The sequence below is a fragment of the Fragaria vesca genome, linkage group LG3, assembly GCF_000184155.1.
Source record: "Fragaria vesca subsp. vesca linkage group LG3, FraVesHawaii_1.0, whole genome shotgun sequence".
NCBI classification, from domain to species: Eukaryota; Viridiplantae; Streptophyta; class Magnoliopsida; order Rosales; family Rosaceae; genus Fragaria; species Fragaria vesca.
The window spans coordinates 4,856,095-4,878,252 of NC_020493.1; the positions used below are offsets into that span (position 1 = coordinate 4,856,095).

General features: G+C 39.3%; 5 protein-coding genes across 5 annotated transcripts; 3 read left to right on the plus strand and 2 right to left on the minus strand.

Annotated features, from left to right (window-relative positions):
- The first annotated feature begins 442 nt into the window (after nt 1-442).
- On the plus strand, nt 443-3,538 carry LOC101292382 (probable WRKY transcription factor 14-like). Its single transcript, XM_004293637.1, has 3 exons — nt 443-1,270; nt 1,888-2,028; nt 2,581-3,538. The coding sequence occupies exons 1-3, from the start codon at nt 612-614 to the stop codon at nt 3,272-3,274; spliced, it is 1,494 nt and encodes a 497-aa protein (XP_004293685.1). The 5' UTR covers nt 443-611; the 3' UTR covers nt 3,275-3,538.
- Nucleotides 3,539-8,759: 5,221 nt separating this feature from the next.
- Nucleotides 8,760-12,154, plus strand: LOC101300603 (uncharacterized oxidoreductase C663.09c-like). The gene is made up of 6 exons (XM_004293665.1): nt 8,760-9,086; nt 10,313-10,462; nt 10,795-10,888; nt 11,025-11,107; nt 11,472-11,625; nt 11,788-12,154. Exons 1-6 carry the CDS (start codon nt 8,913-8,915, stop codon nt 12,021-12,023), a joined length of 891 nt encoding a protein of 296 aa, XP_004293713.1. The 5' UTR covers nt 8,760-8,912; the 3' UTR covers nt 12,024-12,154.
- Nucleotides 12,155-13,286: 1,132 nt separating this feature from the next.
- LOC101310204 (pentatricopeptide repeat-containing protein At4g20770-like) lies at nt 13,287-15,593 on the minus strand. Its single transcript, XM_004295395.1, has one exon. It carries the CDS (start codon nt 15,591-15,593, stop codon nt 13,287-13,289), a length of 2,307 nt encoding a protein of 768 aa, XP_004295443.1.
- Nucleotides 15,594-15,668: 75 nt separating this feature from the next.
- LOC101297996 (alpha N-terminal protein methyltransferase 1-like) lies at nt 15,669-18,149 on the plus strand. The gene is made up of 7 exons (XM_004293656.1): nt 15,669-16,105; nt 16,336-16,394; nt 16,493-16,612; nt 16,807-16,908; nt 17,307-17,361; nt 17,530-17,630; nt 17,766-18,149. The coding sequence occupies exons 1-7, from the start codon at nt 15,712-15,714 to the stop codon at nt 17,889-17,891; spliced, it is 957 nt and encodes a 318-aa protein (XP_004293704.1). The 5' UTR covers nt 15,669-15,711; the 3' UTR covers nt 17,892-18,149.
- Nucleotides 18,150-18,455: 306 nt separating this feature from the next.
- Nucleotides 18,456-20,151, minus strand: LOC101310500 (probable LRR receptor-like serine/threonine-protein kinase At2g23950-like). The gene is made up of 2 exons (XM_004295396.1): nt 18,915-20,151; nt 18,456-18,829 (listed from the first exon to the last, which is right to left on the minus strand). Exons 1-2 carry the CDS (start codon nt 20,149-20,151, stop codon nt 18,456-18,458), a joined length of 1,611 nt encoding a protein of 536 aa, XP_004295444.1.
- Nucleotides 20,152-22,158: the final 2,007 nt, after the last annotated feature.

Here is a 22,158-nt window from a genome sequence, read left to right on the forward strand (position 1 = left end):
TCCTTTCTTATCACTTATTTTCCCAACCAAAAAAAAAAAAGCCAGAAATGACTTTGTTTGTATTATAAGGTGGTCATTGTATATAAAAATTTTGACAGTGAAGAGAGATAAACATAAGAGTAAACAAGCCCTATAGTTAGCTCGATGACAAATCGCAAATAGTTTATATTAGCAATTCGGCAAAATTCAGACATTATTTTATTCTCAACCCTCTGTTCTTTAATTTCTTTCTTTCTCTCTCTTTTTCTGTTGCGTATGGAGTAGACTCAGTAGAGCTGTTTTGTGTGAAAAGTCAGCTCCCGATCTCCACCTCTCTCTGATCTCTTTTCTTTCTCAAAACCATTCTCTTTCTCATGACTTTGTTTGTTTTTGAGAAGCACATAACCATATAACAATCCACAACATCATCGATCACCTCCAAAACTCGTTTCCATTGCGCCCTCTCTCTCTCTCTCTCTCTTTGCTTCAGCTCCACACACCATTATCGATCACAGCTAGCATATCTGCTTGATCAGACCTAAAACCCCAAATTATTAGCTTATATGCTGCTCTACGTCAGCTAGGGTTGATTCAAATGACAGTTTTTCTATACTAGTTTGTGTATTAGTATCATGTGCAGCTTGTCCATGCCAATTGGGATGGAGAATTATCAAGGCGATTTAACTGATATACTTCGAGCTGGTGCTGCTGCTACTGGATCGTCCTCATCGTCGGCTTATCATTCCGAAACAATGAACTCCGAGAGTTGGCAGTTTTCCTCCGATGATAACCATTCTATGAAATTCTCGACGTCAATAGCCATGGGAGAAGAAGTAGAAGACGCAAGGGACAATTTCGGCGATCCGTTCTCGTCCTACATACGCGATCCACTTCTTCACGAGCTGACGTCGTCCACTTCCACCGGCGGCTTCTTCAGTTCGACTCCGGAAATGAACATCAGTGTAGACATGGAAGCTCGTGCGGCGCCGTTTGGTGCTTCTCATGTACTTGGTCAACACCATCATCAAGGTGAAGTTAGTAAGAGGTCTGCTTGCAACAACATATTCTCACGTATGCTTCAGATCTCCCCCGGCGGCGACGTGGCGGGGTGTGATTCGGTGGCGGTGTTGGGGTCGTCGCCGAGGGGAGGAGGAGGAATCAAGGCGGGGCCTGGTGGTGTTATGGTTGGAAGCGACATGATTAATGCAAACAGCTCAAAAGGTTGCTTGCTCGAGAACACCGGAGTTGGGGTGCAGATCTCATCTCCACGGAATCCGGGTATCAAGCGAAGGTAAAGAGAGAGAGAGAGTTGAGATTTAAGAAATAGAGAGAGAGCTTTTAATATTTCTTGATCGATGCATGATTCCATGATTTAATTAAACCCTTGTTAACAACTATAGGACTTAATTATTCACACTTGTTAAATAACCCCGAGATTAGTAGCCATAGTTAGTCATAGATTAGCAACCCTTTTCTGCAACTTGGGTTTTGGTTCAATCTAAGAATAGGGTTTGTTTTTGTTATAGTCTCGCTTTTTAGTATCATCATCATCTCCCTTAGTTTGACTGAAGGGTCTTGTTGATTCATGAAGAGGTCTAAGCTAAGCTTAGCTAGCTGGGACTGTTTTCCAGGTGAGACCACATTGTTACAAAAGGTGGGGTGGGGGGGGGGCATTGTTTGTGTCACAATAGCAATCACGCACTTAGCTTTCATCCTTTATCTTTTCACCCCAAACCCAGCTATCGAAACATCGCTGTTTTCTGGAATAATAGACTGAACCAAGCAATGTACGTATCCAAATATTTCATCTGTATTGAGTTAATTAGCGAGCTCGAACGATAAGCGCGCTAATAATCATCATCAGTCAAGTAATTAAGATTAATGGATTGTATTATATTGTATGAGCAGGAAGAGCCAGGCGAAGAAGGTGGTATGCATTCCAGCACCAGCAGCAGCAAACAGTAGGCCAACTGGAGAAGTAGTTCCATCTGATCTGTGGGCATGGAGAAAGTATGGTCAGAAACCCATCAAAGGTTCACCATACCCAAGGTTTGTTCAGCCAGTCTCTTACTTACTACGTTCTTGACATCGTCGTAATCGATGACATACAGAAAGTTCCTGGAACTAAGGCTAAGGCTGCCATTTGCATACTTCACTGACAACCATGGAAGTGCATGTTGTGTCCCTTCTGCAAAATCATATATTATACTTTCAGCATTGAATGCAATATTGATAAATATTATTGATGTTAGTAATATCAAATTTAGTACCCATTTGCGAGTATAGTATTTACTTCGAATTAATGAGATTTTGAAACAAAAAGAAAAACAAATTCTTATTTCACAACTTACAATTCTTAATGTTGTAGCAATATTTGAGTTGAATGAGATGTAACTTGGATTATTAAGAGTTTGACATGCAAAATGATTTGATAAACAAACTGTTAACCCTAACATGTCTGAAACTTTTGAGAAAAAAAGAAGGAAAAAAAAAGCATTTACAACAGTGCATCAATTAAACTGTTACAAGTGGTATATGATGCAAGCAAAGATAATGAGGGTTTTTGATTTTTGAACTGATTAATTAACAAACTGTGTGCAGAGGTTACTATAGATGCAGCAGCTCAAAGGGTTGCTCAGCAAGGAAACAAGTAGAGCGTAGCCGGACTGATCCAAACATGTTGGTAATCACCTACACTTCCGAGCACAACCATCCCTGGCCAACCCAGAGAAATGCTCTTGCCGGCTCAACCCGATCCCAGCCATCGAAAGCCGGTGCCGGTTCAAAGACCTCTCCTAATACGGGTCATCATCAAAAGCCAAATAGCCCAGCAAAGGAAGAACAGAAGGCTGCAGCTGACGGCATGAACGAGGATAATCATGTACTGTCTCCGGTTAATGCAACTGTTGGGAGTAGTTCAACAGTTAAAGAAGAGTTTGAGGACATTGAGAAGCTGCAATTAGAGATCGATCAACCTCTTCATCACCATCATCAGCATGATAGTGATCATCATCACCAGTTCAGTAATCATGATCAAGGGTTTCCTTACAGACCATCAATGCCTGAACAGTCCAACAACCAATCAGAGGATTTCTTTGCTGATCTAGGAGAAATTGAAGCTGACCCACTAAACCTCTTGTTCTCACAATGTTTCACTGCAGATGAACAGCAAAAGGGAGGAAACAAGGGTGCCATGGATGCCTTCAATCTCTTTGATTGGTCTGGAGATCAAAACACCAATATCACCCCCAACAACGATCCTTCATTTGGTCATGAAGCTAAGAGGGGTCTATAACAAGAGCAACGTACCCTTGAAACAACTTAACATCCTCCCGACTAAACAAGAGTTCAGACTACTCTTTTTAAGTTAGTTTTTGTGGTAATGTTTTGATATGAATCTTCCGGTGTGTATTGAGTACGTAAGACGAGATGAACCACATTTTTAAATCACATTAGATAACTTTGTTGCGACAGGTTAATTGTTACGTACATTTTATCATACACGTTATTTGATATATAATGTGTCACTAATGTGGTCTAAAAATGTAGTTGCTTTAGCACTATTATTGAATTTTACGTGTGGTTGATCACTTGTTCTTCCTTAGCGGAGTTCTATTTACCTTTCTATTACCTTTTCGTTGTCTACCAGAATTAGTCAGGGATTAGGGATAGCGATCGAGATCAGGTAAAGAAAATCAGAGAGAGTGCTGGTTGATTGGGAGCAGACCTAAGAGTCCCACATTCCTTTTGGATTTTTTAGTTGGATGGGACAGAAAGCTTAGGAAATAGGAACAGAAGGTTTAACAGTGGAAACAAGTACCATCCATCAGAGACACTGACAGGGAGAGCTCAGAACTCTCAATAGTGAGAGGAGGAGATTGATAAGAAGAGGAAGATGGGACTTGGGCTTCATCTTCCAGGTGGGAGAAATTATTCACCCCGTAACCTTTGGTCATGTGGGTGGGTTTTTTTCTTTCTTTTTTTAAAATAAAATTAAAAAAAACAGTTTCTGAAGTAAAACCCTCTCAATAATGATTGCTTTGCGTTTTTTTTTGTTCAATGAAAAGAAATAAATTAAAAAAACTCTAAAACATCCTCTCAGATAAAGAAAGTCTGAAAATAGGTATTTAGAGCAGCAAAAGGCAATGCATGTATCAATTTAACGGGCACTTCCGACATGATGGTCTAGCTAGCCAGAACTCGAATATCATAAATCAGAGTAAGAAGGTTCCGAGAGCACATTGATTTGTTGTTGATGTTATCATAAGAATTTAGAGTCACCTTCAACTTAAATCCGTGAAAAATCATGTAGTAAAACAGCTTATAATGTGTTGATTGCTTTGCGTTGATGGTGAGATTTGGAGGATAAAAAGCCAGAAAATAAAGAAGGAAAAGAATGAAAGATTACAATCTAGCAAAAGAAAGAATTACTACATCTACATGGAAAGCTTGACCTATCTTATCAATCTTGTCTAGGGATGTGTAATTCGAGAGGTTTTTCCAAAAAAACAACATACAACATGCTTTGTTAGTGTAATATCTATCAATCCAAGTTGTTGTGTGCCTACTTTTGGATATTTACTCAAAGTATATTACTTTTTTGTTAATATATACAAAGCCCTCATATATTGCATAAGGTAGTCCATCACATCGGGCTTTGAATTTAATTAGTTAATTAGTTTGCACATCGAGCATGCATGCACCGATTCGGGTTACACACACACAAAAGAGAGTAGTTAAGTATTCCGACTGCTAGGTAATACTTCTCTTCTGTCAAATTTTTGTTGTCAACAATATATATATCAGCTCGAATGTGAAATTTAGTATGAAATATCTATTAGTTAGGTAGAGGAGACGTCGATAGTCAATATTAGCATTATTCCATTAAGTAGGCAAAGTGACTATATATATTGTTGACATCTTACTAACCACGTAAAACAAACAAATTGGGATCGGTAATGAGTGGATTTTTCAATGATAACAACAAACCTATCCAAATGCACCTGTCCATATTGCATAAGAATTATGTTTAAGCTTCTAATCTTAACAAATAAATTATTCAATTTTATTAACTGATAACACATGTCATGATTCGCCGCTGCATGCATTTGAAAGCATTGTGTCCCCCCATTGGGCCATTGGTAATGGAAGCAAACCTTGTTCACTCAAATCCACTTATTGAGAAATAGTGACACCAAGTTCCGTCAAATCCATCAACTTTAACAGTCCAAAAAAGGACAACAGTCCAAAAAGTTCATGAACTTGAATGGTTTCGCATTCTTGATTGATGGGTTAAGTGGCATTATGTGTATATGAAGGAATAAAATTAGGTGCATTGGGTTAATGGAGTGACTGTGATCATGATTTTGATAAGAAAGAATTGGAGTTGTAATTGATGGGCATACATAAAGTTTCATGACCATTTTACTCCTTTTGATCTACATGTTCTGTAATTCTTGAATGCACTTTGAGAGCTTTTCAATCCGAAAAATCGTAAACCCAATCATTTTGACATGACATAGTATTCGTTGTATTAAAAATGTCTTGTCAAATATTAATTGTAATAACAAAGGATTTGTTGAAGAATTTAAAACCATACGCACATATAACTTCCCGTAATTAAAATGAATAAAAACACACATATAGTATTTGTTCTCTTTGGAGGAGACAGATCATCACGATCGAAAACGGTCAAATAAGAGGGTCTGAAAACCATTCAAGCCAACAAAGTTCAAAACTTCATACAAAATCACATATAAGAATTGTCAAAACAATCTCAAAACTACATTAAAAAAACGGATATGAATACTAGAAAGCATAATAACCTCCCATACCCCAGAAACTCAACTTCTCTCCCCGATTAGAGGCCTCAGACCGCAATGGTGTACCTTTCATCAAAGTGAAAAGAAGGAAGAGCTGCTAGGGCATAGGTAGGGGTCTTTCCTAGTCAGACTAGGAGATTACTCCTCCCCGGCCTCTGCTTTGAGGCTGGTGTCACTGTCTGTTGACGTCTCTGAACCTAGCTACATAGAGTTCAATATGTCCCCCATTGGAATCCTCTTCTTGTTACGACCACCTCGTAGAGGTCCACGCTTCTTTTGAGATTTTCCGGTCCTCTTGATCCCTAGGTCACCCTTATCCGATATATATAGTAAAACCCATCTCCTCAAGATTTAGATGCAGTGACACTAACGCCAGCACGTGCTTTGCTCGCTTTCCGTGCAACTCCTCCTCCTCCTTTCTTTCACGTCTCACACTAGAGACCTTGGTCGGCGAAGGGAACGTCGAAATCTCTCTTATCTGAACTGATCTCTTCTCTTTGGGAAAGAGGGGTGGTAGTGATAACATCGTCAGAGTATTTAGGGTTTGAAAGGAGTTTGCCTTAAAAACCATGGCTGGCGTTGCCGTCGTCAGAGTCAGATTTGCAACCGGCCTAGGAACCTCTTTATTCTCCCGAGGACAAATATCACCACCATGATTAATCATGGCACATGTATGACAGCGGCCCAAGAGGCACTCATACTTGTAGGTGACCAGAATAACATTATCGGGGGAAACCCTAATACGACGTTCTAGTTGAACTGGTTGGTGCAGGGGGAGGGTGACTCGAACTCGTATATGACTGCTTAAAAGCCTCAATTAATTATCAACTTGAAGAACAATGCCTATTGTCTCCGCCACTAGTCTCGTCGTTGTTGTAGTGGACAAGGCTGCCGGCAGACCCTGAATATCTACCCATATCCAAACAAAACAAGGGCACAGCCGTGATATCTGAAAACCCATCATAATCATTGAGGAGGATTATAGCACGTTGATAAGCCCAATGACCGCCACGCTTGACACGGTTGACGTCCCTTTCCGAGGTGAAGGTGAAGAAATATCGATTTCCCCTTGCTTGAACTTCCACAAGTGTTAAGAGTCTCCACATGGAGCAAACAATGCTCCTGAAAGCGTCGAAGACGACTACACGAGAGGTGTTAAGTCGACCGATCAGGTAAAATCGTTGGGCTACAAAGCCGCTCTTGGGACATCGGAGATTCCCCAAATTTACTGGTTTGTCCTAGTTGCACAAAGAAACCTTGGAGATGAAACTAGCCGTCATAGACGCAACAAAGGCTGCCACATACTTCTTTGCCATGGGTGATGAGAGAGCGCCCAAAGCCTTGAAAACCCAAACCCTAGAAAATAGAGAGAGGGAGAAAGGTTGCGGTATCAAGAACATCCTTGTGGTGAATAATATTTGACTTGACATGTTCGTCGATAGTGATGTTCTTTTAATACTTGAATCAAGTAGTAATATTAGTAACTAAAATTGTTTGTAGCTATCTAACATACACATATGAGTTTCAAGGAGCAACAATGACGGTCGAAACTTAGGGTTTCGTGTGGTGGTTGCGGTAGCTCTGCATTACCCTGATTAGATATAGGCAGCACAACAACGTAGGGGAGGCACAGTGATCGATCTAACATAGATGATCCAACCATGACAGTGGGACGCGAAAGGCTGCTAGAGCAATGAAGGACGTGACTACATAGCGTCAAGCCAGCTTGTCCACTAAGGTTGTGAGGTAGATAGATGATACATTGGGCTTAGGTCTCTGTCAATCTGGGTTCCATAATGGTTGGGTCTTCTCAGGCCTAATCTCTTTTATTAATTCTATCTCTCCTATATTGGGTTGGCTAAGAGCATCTTTAGCAGACTCTCTATATTGACTCCTGAGCCATTTTAGAGAGCGATTTTAGTTTTTTATCAACTTTACCAGCTCCAGCAGATTAACAAGTGGCTAGTTATTTTAACTTTTAGTTATCTCGTTAGCTAAATATAGCTAGCGAGATGAGACTCTCTATAATTTATGTTAATTTAATGTATTCATTTTAAACCATTTTATGTAATATTAAAAAACATTTAAATTAATTTTTCTTTATTTAATCAATAATATAAATCAAACTTTAGTTAGAAAAGAGAGTACCGATGTAGAGGTATTTATAAAATGGCTAGCTAAAATGACTTTTTAGTTATTTTGGTTAAAATTTGACTACAAAATGACTAACATTGTTAAAGATGCTCTAAGATCTTAAGAGAGTAGTTATTTATACTTTTTTAGTTCTTTAGAAATAAATCGAGGTATAGATTTCGCTGTGTCCGACATTGTGGTTTTATTTCTTTTGACTTTTGAACTAAGGGCTCATATAAGGAAAATTAGGAGTTTGATTGCTCGAGAGGCACTCAAAGCTCACATGCTTATTAACAAACCAGAACAATCATGATTACCCGGTCACTAACTGACTAAGAGATTTATGTTTAACCACCCTTGGATGTAAATCCAATAGTGAGAGAATAATTATCAAGTAGAGTTATTTTGTTTTCAACCTGTCAGTTTGTGACCAGGCGAACACTACTACAAACCAGAATAGTCTTTACTAAATTTATCACCAATATCGATCGATCATTTAGAGGTTGTTACATCCCAGAACTTCATCTCCGTAAACTAATTACAACAATAATGAATTCACACCATCGTTCAACCAATTGCCATCTCAGTCAATCACATTCTCAATGGTTTGGAAATGAAGATAAGTAGATAACATCTAGGTTAATTTGCTCATTGATCGGTTCCGGTTATCATCTCTTTTCATTGGGCTCAAGGGTACACCTGATGCTCTAGTTAGCCCAAATATTTCACCCATTTTCACATGCTGGCCCAATTAATCATCTTCTTCATGGTAAGAATCAGGAAAAGTTCAGAAATAAAAAGAAGAGAGGTGGGAGACTATCAGCCACATATGAAGTGTTTACGTTGCAGTGAGCTGTTGCGTGGTTGTTGAGTAAAAGCTATTATGGGATCGTCATAGGTCTAGTAGTAGTCTACAAAACTAAAACACAAGAAAGAAACACAAAGATTGGTCATTTGTGTTTGGCGAACCATTCGACAATGTACAAACTGACGCACTTGTTTCTGAACCGACAATGCTCATTCATGGCGATGAGGCATCTCGGCAGGAATCGAGTAATGGCCCAAAGGGCCTCACTTTCTTCGTCTGCGGTCAAATGGGAAGGTGGGGTTTCCATGGTGCAGGGAGCTTCCAGAGGAATTGGCCTTGAATTTGTGAGCTTTCTTGATCTCTGTTTGTTTGAGTTTGTATTGCTGATTTCCCAAATGGGTTGATCTGTTTCATGGAGATTTTGCTTTAGATATTGCCAGAATTAGGAAAGAAGGTTGCTTTTTGATGAGCTTGTTAGCTTACTACTGTATGTAGTTTATTGCTAGCATTTGATTTGAAAATGGCTACTTTGTGGTTTGGATGTTGGAAGTTCTGTATAACGTACAAAATGTAATCTTTGTAATGTATTGTGAAATCCATAGTGGTTTTAATTGCGTCCTTCAGTTCCATGGGTAGTTTTCTATACAAATATCCTTGAAGGTTTAGAAAAGGGAAAGATGGGAAATTTCCGCCAATTTCAAATCAGAAAACTTCTTCATCGGTCTTTTTGTTATTATTATAGCTATCAGACTGATAAAAGTTGGGTGTAGGAAGCTCCATTGCCATATGGCTTGTTTTTTCATTCTTGATATCGTAAATTAGCTCAGTCAGCTGATTTGCTGGTTTGTTTCACCTTTGGTGAGCCTGCAGTACTCTGCAGGATTTCCATGTAACTGACAATTCAACACTTAAAAGATGGTATCTTTCGATAGAGGAAATAGTCATAGTATACCAATATAAGTTCAGACCTCAGCATACTTTTCGTGTTTTACTGGCATATAATCCCTGTTCACTTGCATAATCTCTACAATGCTTTTCTAGTATTTTCTTAATGTTCATTGTTCAGTTGTTTGCCTTTTGCTGCATAACCAAATTCAGAGTAATGAGAACTTAAGTAGGCATTATCTTATTCAGGCCTTCGATCTTGCCAGTGTAGTCTGAAATTTACCCTTTTCTTACCACTAGAATTTTGAAGAGTTGATAGCAGATATATATAATGTTTGTGTCTGTGTCAGTTTAGCTTTCTACTTTCATGAGTAATAGCCATATAACTTAAAGGCTAACTGAAATGTCATGAGTATATGTTGAAATCTTGATATCTGTTATCTTTCTGCTACTCAAATAAATCGAGAAAGGAAGGTTTCCATTAACCGTTTTGTTTTCTATAGTAAATACTTTTGGTCTTTCGAGAGGGGAGCTAGGTTTCCCTTACTATGGCGGTGACATTTTCTGCATCAATATTGTGACATGTTACAATACCGTCTACTGATCATGGAAGCTAGTGTGGCCAATGCGTCAGCAAACTGATTCTTCGGAAAGTCTGACATTTTTCTTTGTCTATCTTTTATAGGTTAAACAGTTGTTGGAGAAGGAAAAAGGTCATGTTATTGCTACCTGCCGTAATCCTAACGGGGCAACAGGTCTTCTCCACCTGCAAAGTAAATTCGCTGAACGCCTAACTGTTCTACAATTGGATGTGACGAATGAAAGCACCATACAGGTTCCTTTTCTCTATCTCTGAAAGTTCATTTCTTCTCTTGCTCCTTACTGAAAAGTAACCTCAGGTGCAATCACCATTCCACTTTGGTCAACTTAGGTAGTTCTGGTTCCCTTTATAGTCAGCTACGGGTTCATATATCGTGTCAACCTTCTTGTTTCCACTTTTGACGGTTGCTTGAGAACCCTTAACAAAGAAAATAAAGACAATCTTTTCTTTCCTTTGTCTTCTTGGAATGAAGATGCTCTTCAGTTGAACTTGATAATAGACTAGACTTCTTGTCTGTGGATTGGACTGTTGAAATTACTTTCTAATAAGTTTTCTTTGCATTTCAGGAATCTGCAAAGTCTATTAGAGAAAAATATGGCTCGTTAAACCTTCTCATCAATGCATCTGGGATTCTTTCAATACCAAATGTATTGCAACCAGGTATGCATATGGGTTATTGCTTGAACAGCGTTAAAAATTAGTTTGTTTCATGCACCAACATATACTTTATTGTCAGAAGTTCATCATATGTAGTAAAATCCAGACAGTCATTTGTATTCTTTTATTTCCAGTACAGAAACAACACTGAGCAAAGTGGAGAAGTCATCTTTGCTTCTTGCTTATGAGGTTAATGCTGTAGGCCCCGTTTTAGTGATCAAGGTACGCCCACTATATGCTTCAGTTCTGAATCCTGGCTGGCTTTCATCATTGTTTTTAGAATTTTAGGTGGCGAGAGTGGTGGATCCATAAAGTGGATATACAGTGTGAAGTGGCTACTTTTAGTCTTTCTAGAAGCAAATTCCTTCTGGGTTCTCTAACATAAGCCTTCCAGTATGGAGTATCAATCTAAAAGCAAGGCATCCATATAGTTTTGCCAACTTATATGGCATAGGTTTTACTAACCAAACCCCACAAATGATCCATTTGAAAGGTCCTACTTGTTTTTGTTTTGGCTTTTCAAGTTCTCTTGATGCAAGTGCATATCCGTTGACTAGTCTTTGTCATCTATTATCTGTTCAAGCAGCATATGTGGCCTCTCCTAAAGATTGGTGGTGGACTGGGAACTGAAAGGGATGTTGCAGTTGTGGCCAACGTGAGTGCTAGAGTTGGATCCATAGGGGATAACCGTCTTGGCGGTTGGCATTCTTATCGAGCTTCGAAAACTGCACTTAATCAATGTATGATCTTTTCCTTGGGGCCCCTTAACCCTTCTCCCTTGACCGCTTCTATCTAGCAATTTAGTCAATCTGCCCAAGTTCTGACCACTTCTATCTAACATCAACCCTTTATACTTGAAACATATCTTTCATACTTCACAAAACTTGTGTCAAATGTTGCAGTGACAAAAAATATATCAGTTGAATTGGCACGGAGGAAGGATCCGATCGTGTGCATTTTATTGCACCCAGGTACAGTGGACACAGATCTCTCCAAGCCATTTCAAAAAAATGTTCCAGAAGGCAAGCTTTTCACAACAGAGTTCTCAGTGCAGAAGCTCTTGAGCATCATCCACGATACGAAAAGGAATGATAACGGAAAGTTCTTTGCCTGGGATGGTCAGGAAATTTCTTGGTGAATATTGTATTACTTTTAAACAGGGAAAAATAAACAGTTTTCATTTGAGTGAAAAAGGTGTAAGCCTTGAGTTGCCTGTTACATGGGAAATTACAAGGTAGCAATTTTATTGAGTCTCACTCATTCTTCATCTTTTCTGTTGATACTCCTAAGCTTATTTCTGGTTAAAGCAGCTTCAGAATCTAGAGCTTGTTTTACTTTGTACATGGTAGTGGTAGTATCAAAGCCACTGCGCTCTCCAGAAGTCTTAGAAGCTATTAACACTGAACAATTTCAAAGCAGTTGATGCAGGCAAGGCTGTGAACAAGAAGAATTTAAAGAAGGTTTAACAGTTAAAACCGAATCACTGATGAAAGTGAAGCATGTCGCTGGAGATGAGAAATTAACATCTACATAACCTAAAAAACCATAAACAGTTTACTACAAAAAAAAAAAAAAAAAAACCAAATAAACAGTCACCAGTACTCGCAAGATTCACTACTTTTTGTGTCAACTCTCTACTCACTATAGCTAGCTACTGATACATTTGCAGCTAAGCGTTTGGTCTTGGGATTAAACCGTCACTTATCCTGTCAACCTAGTAGTTCCTCTTCTCTTGAGGGAAAAATTAGTACATTTGAAGCATCAACCGAAGCTGGTACATCCATCTTGAAACATATTATGCCAGTGATCTGGTCAGGAATGCTGGTAGTCATGTTCTCCATTTGGATGCTGATGCTACATAAAGAAAGGACAGTGGATGCTGCAACAGAGACCTGTAAATACATCAGAACACAACAGTGCTTAATAACTTGCATATAATTGTTTTAGAAAGAGAGCAGGAGACGGGAGAGAAAGTAGTTCACCTGTTAAAGCCAAGACGAATGCGCATCATCAAATTACTATGATTCAGTTATTCAATGTGATGATCATGCAAAACATATTATGCCTGTGAGATGAAAACCTTCACAAATGCTCTCACCCCTTCACTTTGGAATTGTATGCGGCCAGCAGCCTCCCAGCTCTGGCTGTCAGTCATACAAACTGCACAGCGCTGGTCAGGTTCTTGAGAACCGTAGTAAACAGATTCATCTTAGAGATGCTATAGCTTGATGCACTTCTGTTTTATAGTTGCTAAGGAGAGAGAATCAATCACGGCAACACTTCCAAGTTCCACCCGACAAGGTGATGTAGCAAGCTCTGCTAAGTGGGTTATTACCTCTGGAGAGTGTTGTACCAAGAATTGATATAACTTGCTCCGACTTTATCATCAATCCGCATGAAGTTATGATCCCACCATTTTCTCATACTCAATCCAGCTATAACCAGGATCCTTGATGACTTGTTTGTCAATCATTAGATCTCTCACAGCTCTTGCCTCGTCCCATCTTCCTAAAGAAGAATAAATATTGGCCAAAAGCACATATGGAGCTGAATTATGAGGGTCCAAGCGGATCAGTTCTTCAGCTGCTCTTTTTGCTAAGCTCACATTAGCATGAACCCTGCAAGAACTAAGCAAAACCTCCCATATAACTGGATCATCTTTATACGGCATTTCATCTAGTAAGACTTCTGCTTCTTGGAAACGACCAGCACGGCCAAGGGCATCAATAATGCAAGTGTAATGATCCAGAACTGGCTCCACTCCATGTTTGTGCTCCATTGAATTGAATATATCAATGCCTGCATCGACCAATCCAGAATGGCTGCAAGCAGTCAAAATGGAAATAAAAGTAATGGCGTCAGGTCTCTCAGCTGAGGCAATCATGTCCCAGTAAAGAAGGACAGCCTCATCCCCACGTCCATTCTGTGCATAGCCATGTATCATTTCATTCCAAGTAACTGTACTTTTGCTTGGCATCATATCGAAAAAATTACGGGCACCATCTACATCACCACATTTGCAATACATACCGATGAGAGCACTCCCAACAAAGACATCGCTCACATATCCATCTTTTGTTATCTGAGCATGGACCTGTTTCCCTTGAAATGAAGAAGCTAGCTTGGCACAGCAACTCAGTATAGTGGCATAAGAGAATTGGGTCGGAAGCATCTCATGTTGCCTCATCTGCTTAAAGTAATTGAAAGCTTCCTTATCTTGAGAATCGAGTGAAAGGCCTGCTATCATAGAGTTCCAACAAACAACATCTAATTCTTGCATATCATGAAATATATGCTTCGCCATTTCTGTCTTACCACACTTTGAATACATGCCAATAAGTGCGCTTGCAACATATATATCTGTATCAGAGACAGCCTTGTGTGAGGCAGCATGAATCTCTTTCCCAGCCTCCAGAATCCCCATTGCTGCACTAGAGCTGAGGGCAATTGCCAAAGTAGATCGATCAGGTTGCACACCCTGAAACTGCATCTCCCTGAAAAGCTTGATTACCTCAAAGTGGTCTTCCATCTGGAAATAGCCAGAGAGTATGGCATTCCATGACATTACATTTGGGCGTGAAATGTTATCAAACATTTGACGACCACTTTTTATATCACCAGACTTGACACATGCTGCAAGCAAATTGATATATGTGACCTCATCAGGCTCAAAGCCACAAGACTGCATTCTTCGTAGATATTCTATAGCTTTCTGACTCTGAAATATCAGGCCGTATCCAGTTATCATGACATTCCAAGAAACAACACCAACTCCAGGTATACTAGAGAAAACCTTCTCAGCACTCTTCATGTCCGCACTCTTTGCATACATATCAAGCAATGAATTGTTCAAGTGAAGATCTCCCTCAAATCCAAGTTTAACTGTAAGGCCATGTATTTGTTGCCCATTCACGTTACTCGGAATCTCATCACTATGATCACAACCACCAGACTCACCACACCCTTTAGCACAAACACCCAGCATACTCGACAACGAAACAGAATCAACACGCACCCCTTTCCTACACATCAGCCTAAACATCTCCAAAGCCTCCACAACTCTATCCGTCTGCTTCAACCCCCCCATCATAGCAGTAAAAGTAACCTCATTCGGCTCAGCCATGTCACCGAAAACCTGCATTGCATCCCTCATAACTCCACACTTAGCATACATACACAGTAAAGCATTCCCAACATACACATTCTCCTCAAGGCCAATCTTCACCACAAGGCCGTGACACTTCCTCCCCTTCTCCACATCCAACAACCCCCCACACGCACTGAACACACTCGCCAGAGTAAAATGCGTCGGCACCAACCCCTCCGAGACCATCGCCTCATAAACACCCAACCCCTTCTCCTCCTGACCATCTCGAACCAATGCACCAATGAGCGTGTTCCACGACACAACATTCCTCTCAGGCATTCTCAGAAACAACTCCTCAGCTTCCCCCAACCTCTCAGCCTTACAACAACAACCCAACACCGCATTCCATGAGTACACATCCGGCTTAGGCATTTTATCAAACACATTGTGAGCATAACCCAAATTACCGCACTTTGAGTACAACTCAATCAGCCTATTTGACAAAAACGTATCAAAGAACAAGTCTTTATGACGTAATATAACCCCATGAATAACTCTCCCGGCCAATTGGGCCTTCCTGTCTATACAACCCTGCAACAAATTAGCTAACCAAGTAGCCATAGCTTTCCAAAGCTTAAACCTTTACTCTCTTTTCTAGTTTTTCTTGCTCTAAATATTACAAACACGCCACGTGGACAACATAGTAGGTCGTCTTCGTCCTAAAAAATCTAGGGTTTTCATGTTAGCAATAAAAGGCTTCACCTTTCTTGGGTTTGGCTCCAAAGACTTGAACTTTAGCAGAACCCACAAAACCCATTTCAGCTTCAACAAAACCCAGAAAAACCCAGGTCGGATTTCGATGGAGAAAGGTGGGTTGGACTCCGACGGCCGGGAGTTCAAGACAGCGGAGGAGATGTGGAGGGAGGAGGTGGGAGACGAGAGCAAGAAGACAGAGTGGTACAAGGAAGGGGTTGGGTACTGGGAAGGTGTGGAGGCTTCAACTGATGGAGTGTTGGGTGGGTTTGGGCATGTGAGTGAGGCTGACATAAGAGATAGTGAAGCTTTTCTTAATGGGCTTCTCTCTGAGGTTCTGCCCAATGCTGCTAATGGCCAACGTCACCTTGTTGCTCTTGGTATGTAAAAGCTCTCTCTGTCTTTCTGGTTTTTGTGTGTTGGTATGAATAAGTTGAGTTTGGAGTTAGTGTGCTTATTTAGTGCTAGTAACGCTTTGGGGTCTTAGGTGTTAAGTTTGAACAGAGAAAGTTTGCAAGCTAAATGTAGGCTTCCTGTTAATGAATGTTATCTGTTTGATGTGTGGTTTTGTTGCAACGGATAGTTCTAATGAGTGTTGAACTTATGACAGATTGTGGTTCTGGCATTGGGAGGATCACAAAGAATCTGCTCATAAGGTACTTCAATGAGGTGAGTTCGGTTTTGTATATCTTTCCGTGTTCAGTTTCCGTGGAAAATGTATGAAACTCTTTTTGATTGTTCATTTCTTCATTTGCTTGAATCCCAAGGTTGATCTTCTGGAGCCTGTGACACATTTCTTAGAAACTGCTCGCGAGAGTTTGGCTCCTGAGAATCTGATGGTTTCTGATATGCACAAAGCTACTAATTTTTTCTGCGTGCCTCTTCAGGTAATGTACCAAATTTGTTGATCTTTTCGCAGAACCTGCCTCACAAATTTAGTTGGTTATTTGGATTTTAAAACCACTGGAAATGTGGTTTTTCCAACACAAAACTTAAGTGCGTGTCTTTACTTCTGAATATGCAGCTCTTGCTCATGGTAATTCTTCTGCAAAATTCATGAGCATTTCTTGCCTTTTTTTAGGAATTCACCCCGGAAGCAGGAAGATATGATATTATATGGGTTCAGTGGTGTATTGGGCATCTCACAGATGACGACTTTGTGTCATTCTTTACAAGAGCAAAGGTAAAACTGTTTTTCATGAATATTAATACATGTATTTGGTTTTCTTGTGGATCCATAATTACTGTTGCTACTAGTATTCAATTCAGAGTGTTTCTGTTGTCCACCTGCAATCCTACCAGTATTCCATTGCCATATCCTCAATAATGTCACTTTTTGGTGTCAAATGCCTGAAACTTTGAGCAGTCTACTATTTGTTATCAATCTGTCATAGAGGCGCTTTGATTGCAGGAATACTCCTATTATTGTTTTCATTTTGTTTGCTATCTATCAAATTCTTTATATTCTGTGTTTATTGACAATCTGTGATAAAATTCTAGCATGCTGTTGTTAGTTTGTATGTGTGATTGTACTGTCATCTTTTTATATTTACCAGTACTAAACAAATCTGTTACTTTTAGGTTGGATTAAAACCAGGTGGTTTATTTGTCCTCAAGGAAAATATTGCTAGAACCGGTAATGTGCTTTTATATTTCAGTCCCTGTCTTTTTGGTTGTGAGTTTTCTTTTCACTTGTTTCCAGTACTGCTATGTTTACCATACCATGTGAAAAGAGTATTTCTCTGCATTATTTTTCCAAGGAGTCAAAATTTTAGAACTAATTGTATCAATGACCCGCTTATAGGAGGATTCGTGTTAGACAAAGAAGATCGGAGCATCACGAGGTCTGATTTGTACTTTAAGGAGCTCTTCCGCCAGTGTGGACTTCATCTTCACAGAATAAAGGTTAAACTTCCTCTTTTTCATTAAACTGGAGTCTTGGTTAAATAATTGTCTTCTGAATGAATTTCGTTATCATCTTCACTGTGTTTTTAGTGTCAAAGTTTCTTCTTTTGTAACGCTTGTTTTGGCTTTGTACAGGATCAAAATGGATGGCCTAAGGAATTGTTTGCAGTGAAAATGTATGCATTAACTACTGATTTACCTAAGAAGGTCCATCGGACAAGATCTAAGGTGCAAGCCAATAGACCAGCAATCATCAAGTGAGGAATTCTCTCTTGGAATTACTAATGATCATATTCCCTTGCCAGATATTTGCTTCTTGAACTTTTGTAACATGGCATCAATTCTTTACTTTATGTGCTTGATGGTGCACATTGTTTTTCTTTCTTTCTTGTATATAACGTACTAGACTACTAGTGATGATATGATTATTTTCCTTTGATTCCTTATGTATCTTGTACCCCTGGCAAAGTATAAAATAATATTTACTGAGACGTTGAAAGTGATGGTCTTCAAGCTCCCAAAATCTGTCTGCTATATATTCTTGATTTCTTGTTGTCTTGATTTGCTAGAGAATAAGTTCGACTATATTGACTATATTCTTGTTGTTTGTTGTCTTCAAGCTCACAAGCAGGTATAGATGGTAAATGAAGTTTCATAAGTGGTTATAACTAGTGTGCTCTGTATCAAGTTATCATCATACACATCAAACAGTAGGAAACACTTTCTTTTAACTAATGATGAAGAAAATAAGATAGAGAAAGAAAAAGAAACTTAACACCTAAATTGTACAGTAAATAAGTCATGGGCGCCTCTGTTTTTGAAAGGTCATCTTGATTGCACATGCCTGTGTCCTTTTCCTCTGTCTGCATGAATTCTTCTATGATAATGATTATGATTATGATGGGATGCTAAAACTCTGCAAGACTGGTAGGCTCTACTGACAATATTATACACCTGCTCTAAGCTTGGTTGCCGGTTGCTTGATACTTCTGTGCACATAAGCCCCAGGGATATTGCCTGTTTAGCTTGGTCGATGGTGTTTCGAGTCGGTTCCATTTTTGGGTCTATCAGTTGCTCTAAATTTCCAGGATAATGCATTCTGATATACTCTATAAAACCAGCCTCGCCCCTCTCAAACTCTTCTTGTGGCCTCCTGTTTACCATCATCTCTAGCAGAAATAATCCAAACCTGTACATCCCTGAAAAGCCAAATACGGATGATAAGATTAGAAGTTGGGTAAAAGCCAACAGCTAGATATGATGTAGTTTCCTATAGTGACTTACTTCTCCTGCTAGTGCTTTGATTTCCAACTTTAAACCTTGAAATCTTTGGGTCTAGATTGTAGTTGCACAACATGATACTACTTGTCCTCAGATCATACCCAACTTCAGGCCACTGCTCCTGTAGATAAAACATGCCTTCCACAACCCCCATCAATATTCTCAACCTGTAGTTCCATGGTGTAAAACTTGATCCCATGAGCCAGCTCTCTAGGTTCTCTCCTTCCATCCATTCAGTAACAATGGCCCTCAACTTTCGGTTATCACACCAACCCAGTAAATTAGCCAGGTTCTTGTGGCATAGCTGAACAAGAACCTTGCATTCTTCAATCACTTGCGGGTGGTTGTCACTACCGTAAACCTCAATCCTAACATCAGTACCATCTCTTAAAATTCCTTTATAAATATCAACTGATGCACTCTTCCCCATCAAATTGTTTCTCGAAAATCCATTTGTTGCTGCCTTGAGCGTTGCTGGTGTAAACCTGTGCTTTCTTCGAAACACTCTTGGGAGGAAATCAGGCCTGCGGAAACAGAGCCACCACAAGCAACATACCTTCAGAATCACAAAGAGAGGAAAACTAACCAAGAAGACTATAGCCTTGATTTTGAACTTTTTGTGATCTGGAATGAGACCCGAATGAAGAAAACTCGAAGAGTTAAACTTTTTGAAGAACAGGATATCAGAGATTTTACTCTCTGAGAAGTGATTATATGACAGATTCAGAACTGTGAGATTTGTGAGGGCAGATAAGTTCTCTGTTGGCACATCGCCATACAGTTCATTATGGTTCATATCAAGAGATTGGATTTGGGTGCAGTGAAGAACATCAATGGGAAAATTGCTCTTCAAAGAGGTATTGGACAGGTCAATAGATAAGATGCTTAAAGGACAATACTTCCAGAAGAAGTTGAATGACAAGTAGAGTGGTGCAATGTTTGGGCGGCTTCGAAGGTCTATTTTGGGAAACGAATCGACGCAGTTCGGGTTCTTGGACTCGTTGCAGAGATGGCTTGCAACAATGGTGGATTTGAAAATCTCATCAAGGTCCATTGGAGTAGAAGTACTGCAATATCTGAGAGATGGGTTTTGAAGACAGTTTTTCATGATTGTGGAGTTGAAATCTTGTGGTGGTTTTAAACTTTTTAGGTCATCTATAATTGATGCAGATAGAGTTGCAGACACTGAGAATGAAATCGACAAGAGTAGGATGATGAAATTTGCAGTAATGGAAGCCATGGAAAAGTTTGTGTACACATGCAGATGGGTTTTGAAGACAGTTTTTCTTGTGTTGCTGTTTGAAGGTGACTTTGATATTTAAAGTTTAAAGTTCAAACGGTTGGCATGCTTGGTTATTGTGGGGGAAAAAGAAGTGGGGAGTTCAATTTTTACACGTTCAAGGGTAACTTTTGGTGGTTACACTAGAGTTCAGAGCAGTTTTACTCTTGGAGAATAGCTCTCTTTGTTAAATTAGCATTTTTTTTTTTCTGAGGGAGGGAATAATGAAGAAAAACAAATTGGAATATGATGTACTATACTAGCTAGCAGATCGATACATACGAAACTGAAGATGTGAACTTTCTTAAAAATCATGGAGAAAACGCATTGGATCAACTCAAGTACGAAAGAGAAATTTGACCTATATCCATAGTTGTTTGTCAGTTCTGAGAATATCATTGACTCAGACTAGGCATGAGATGAGCTCAATAAGAATGGGGCGTGTACCTGCAAACGAGTACTCAACTCAAGTAAGTGTTTGCCTGCAAACGAGTACTCAAGTGTCTGCCACAAAAGATTTTAGAACTCAAATGGGGAGGGATTAGTAACTAATTAACTTTGCAGTTTGCATTACCCATCACAAACTAATGTGAAATGACTTGTCAAGTCTGAAAAGGTAAAAATATATAAATTTCTACCTTTGGTGGCTAGTAGTAATGTAGTATGAAAGCTATAGATTTCCAACAGATGGAAAAATTTGACCAAAACCAGGTGCATGCATTCATATCTAGTTTAGCTGCTGGTTTAACTGGCTAGCTAAAACAGGTCTTGCATTGCGGTGAGCACGAGGTAATCTGCAACCTGAGAGCTAGAAACAACACAGAGTAATTGATCTCTAAACCTCAGGATGCAGATTACCCGATCCTTACCCAATATCAATGAATAATTCATGCTAAGCTAATGAATTATATACTACAAGGTAGATCTGAGGCTAACTACTGCATGGTATGTACTACGTAGTAGTCTGTATTTATATAGGTTCTTAAAGCTAAACGATCGATTCCCCCAAGTGTGGACAGTGTTAATTGATCGATAAGTTGTTAAGGGGCTGCATCGACGAAGATTTTGTTCTATGCATTTGTAACCAATGGTTGATAAATGGCAAGAACTAGGAACCATATTGCTTGGGACAGCATTTCTTTCCAAAAGACGTCGATGTTTTCTGGCATATTTGAGGAGTGCTTTTCCATCTACGAACGTATCCTATGAAAGTTCATCTTCAAACTGCTCTCCTCCCATGGATACGTGTATTATAATGCTCGGAATCAAAGAAAGGGATGGATTTCAAAATCATGAATGTGTAATTGTGTGTACATAGTCTGATATTTCAATGACACAAGATTGGCCAATGATCAGTTGATCCATTCTGATGTGACCAATATTGTGGCCTGCAAGTCACATACAAGAGGTCATATAGAACCAATCAAAGATACCCCATTACTAACTTCCATTGTATGACACAAGACACATTGGCATGTACCTAGCTAGCTAACATTGTTTTATACATTGTCATGTACTCGTACATGGTGCCCCTCGTTTCAAATTTTTCAATTTGAAATTTTGTGATTTTATTTGATTGTCAATAAGAAAGTAGAAACTCCTCCTATGTTGGAATAGATGCCATGAAATAACCTTTTTCCACAAGGACCTTTGCAACTAGGTAACCTTCTTTAAAAGTTAAAACTTCTTCTAATATCAATCATATGTGCATGCATGGAACTATGGATTTAGTGAGCTCTTATCTTATGTATATGAGAAATTTTAAATACACACCCCTAATCTCTTAATACACACTCCTATTATTTTATGTTTCTATTGAGATTTTATAGGTAAGCTAAATGACCAAAATATACATCTATTATTAAAAAAAAAATATCGCGCTAGAAATATTTTTTCTAACATCTTTTACCCTAAAATCGTTGAAAGCACGTTTTTTCCCTTAACCCCAATTCTTCTCCACAATTCATT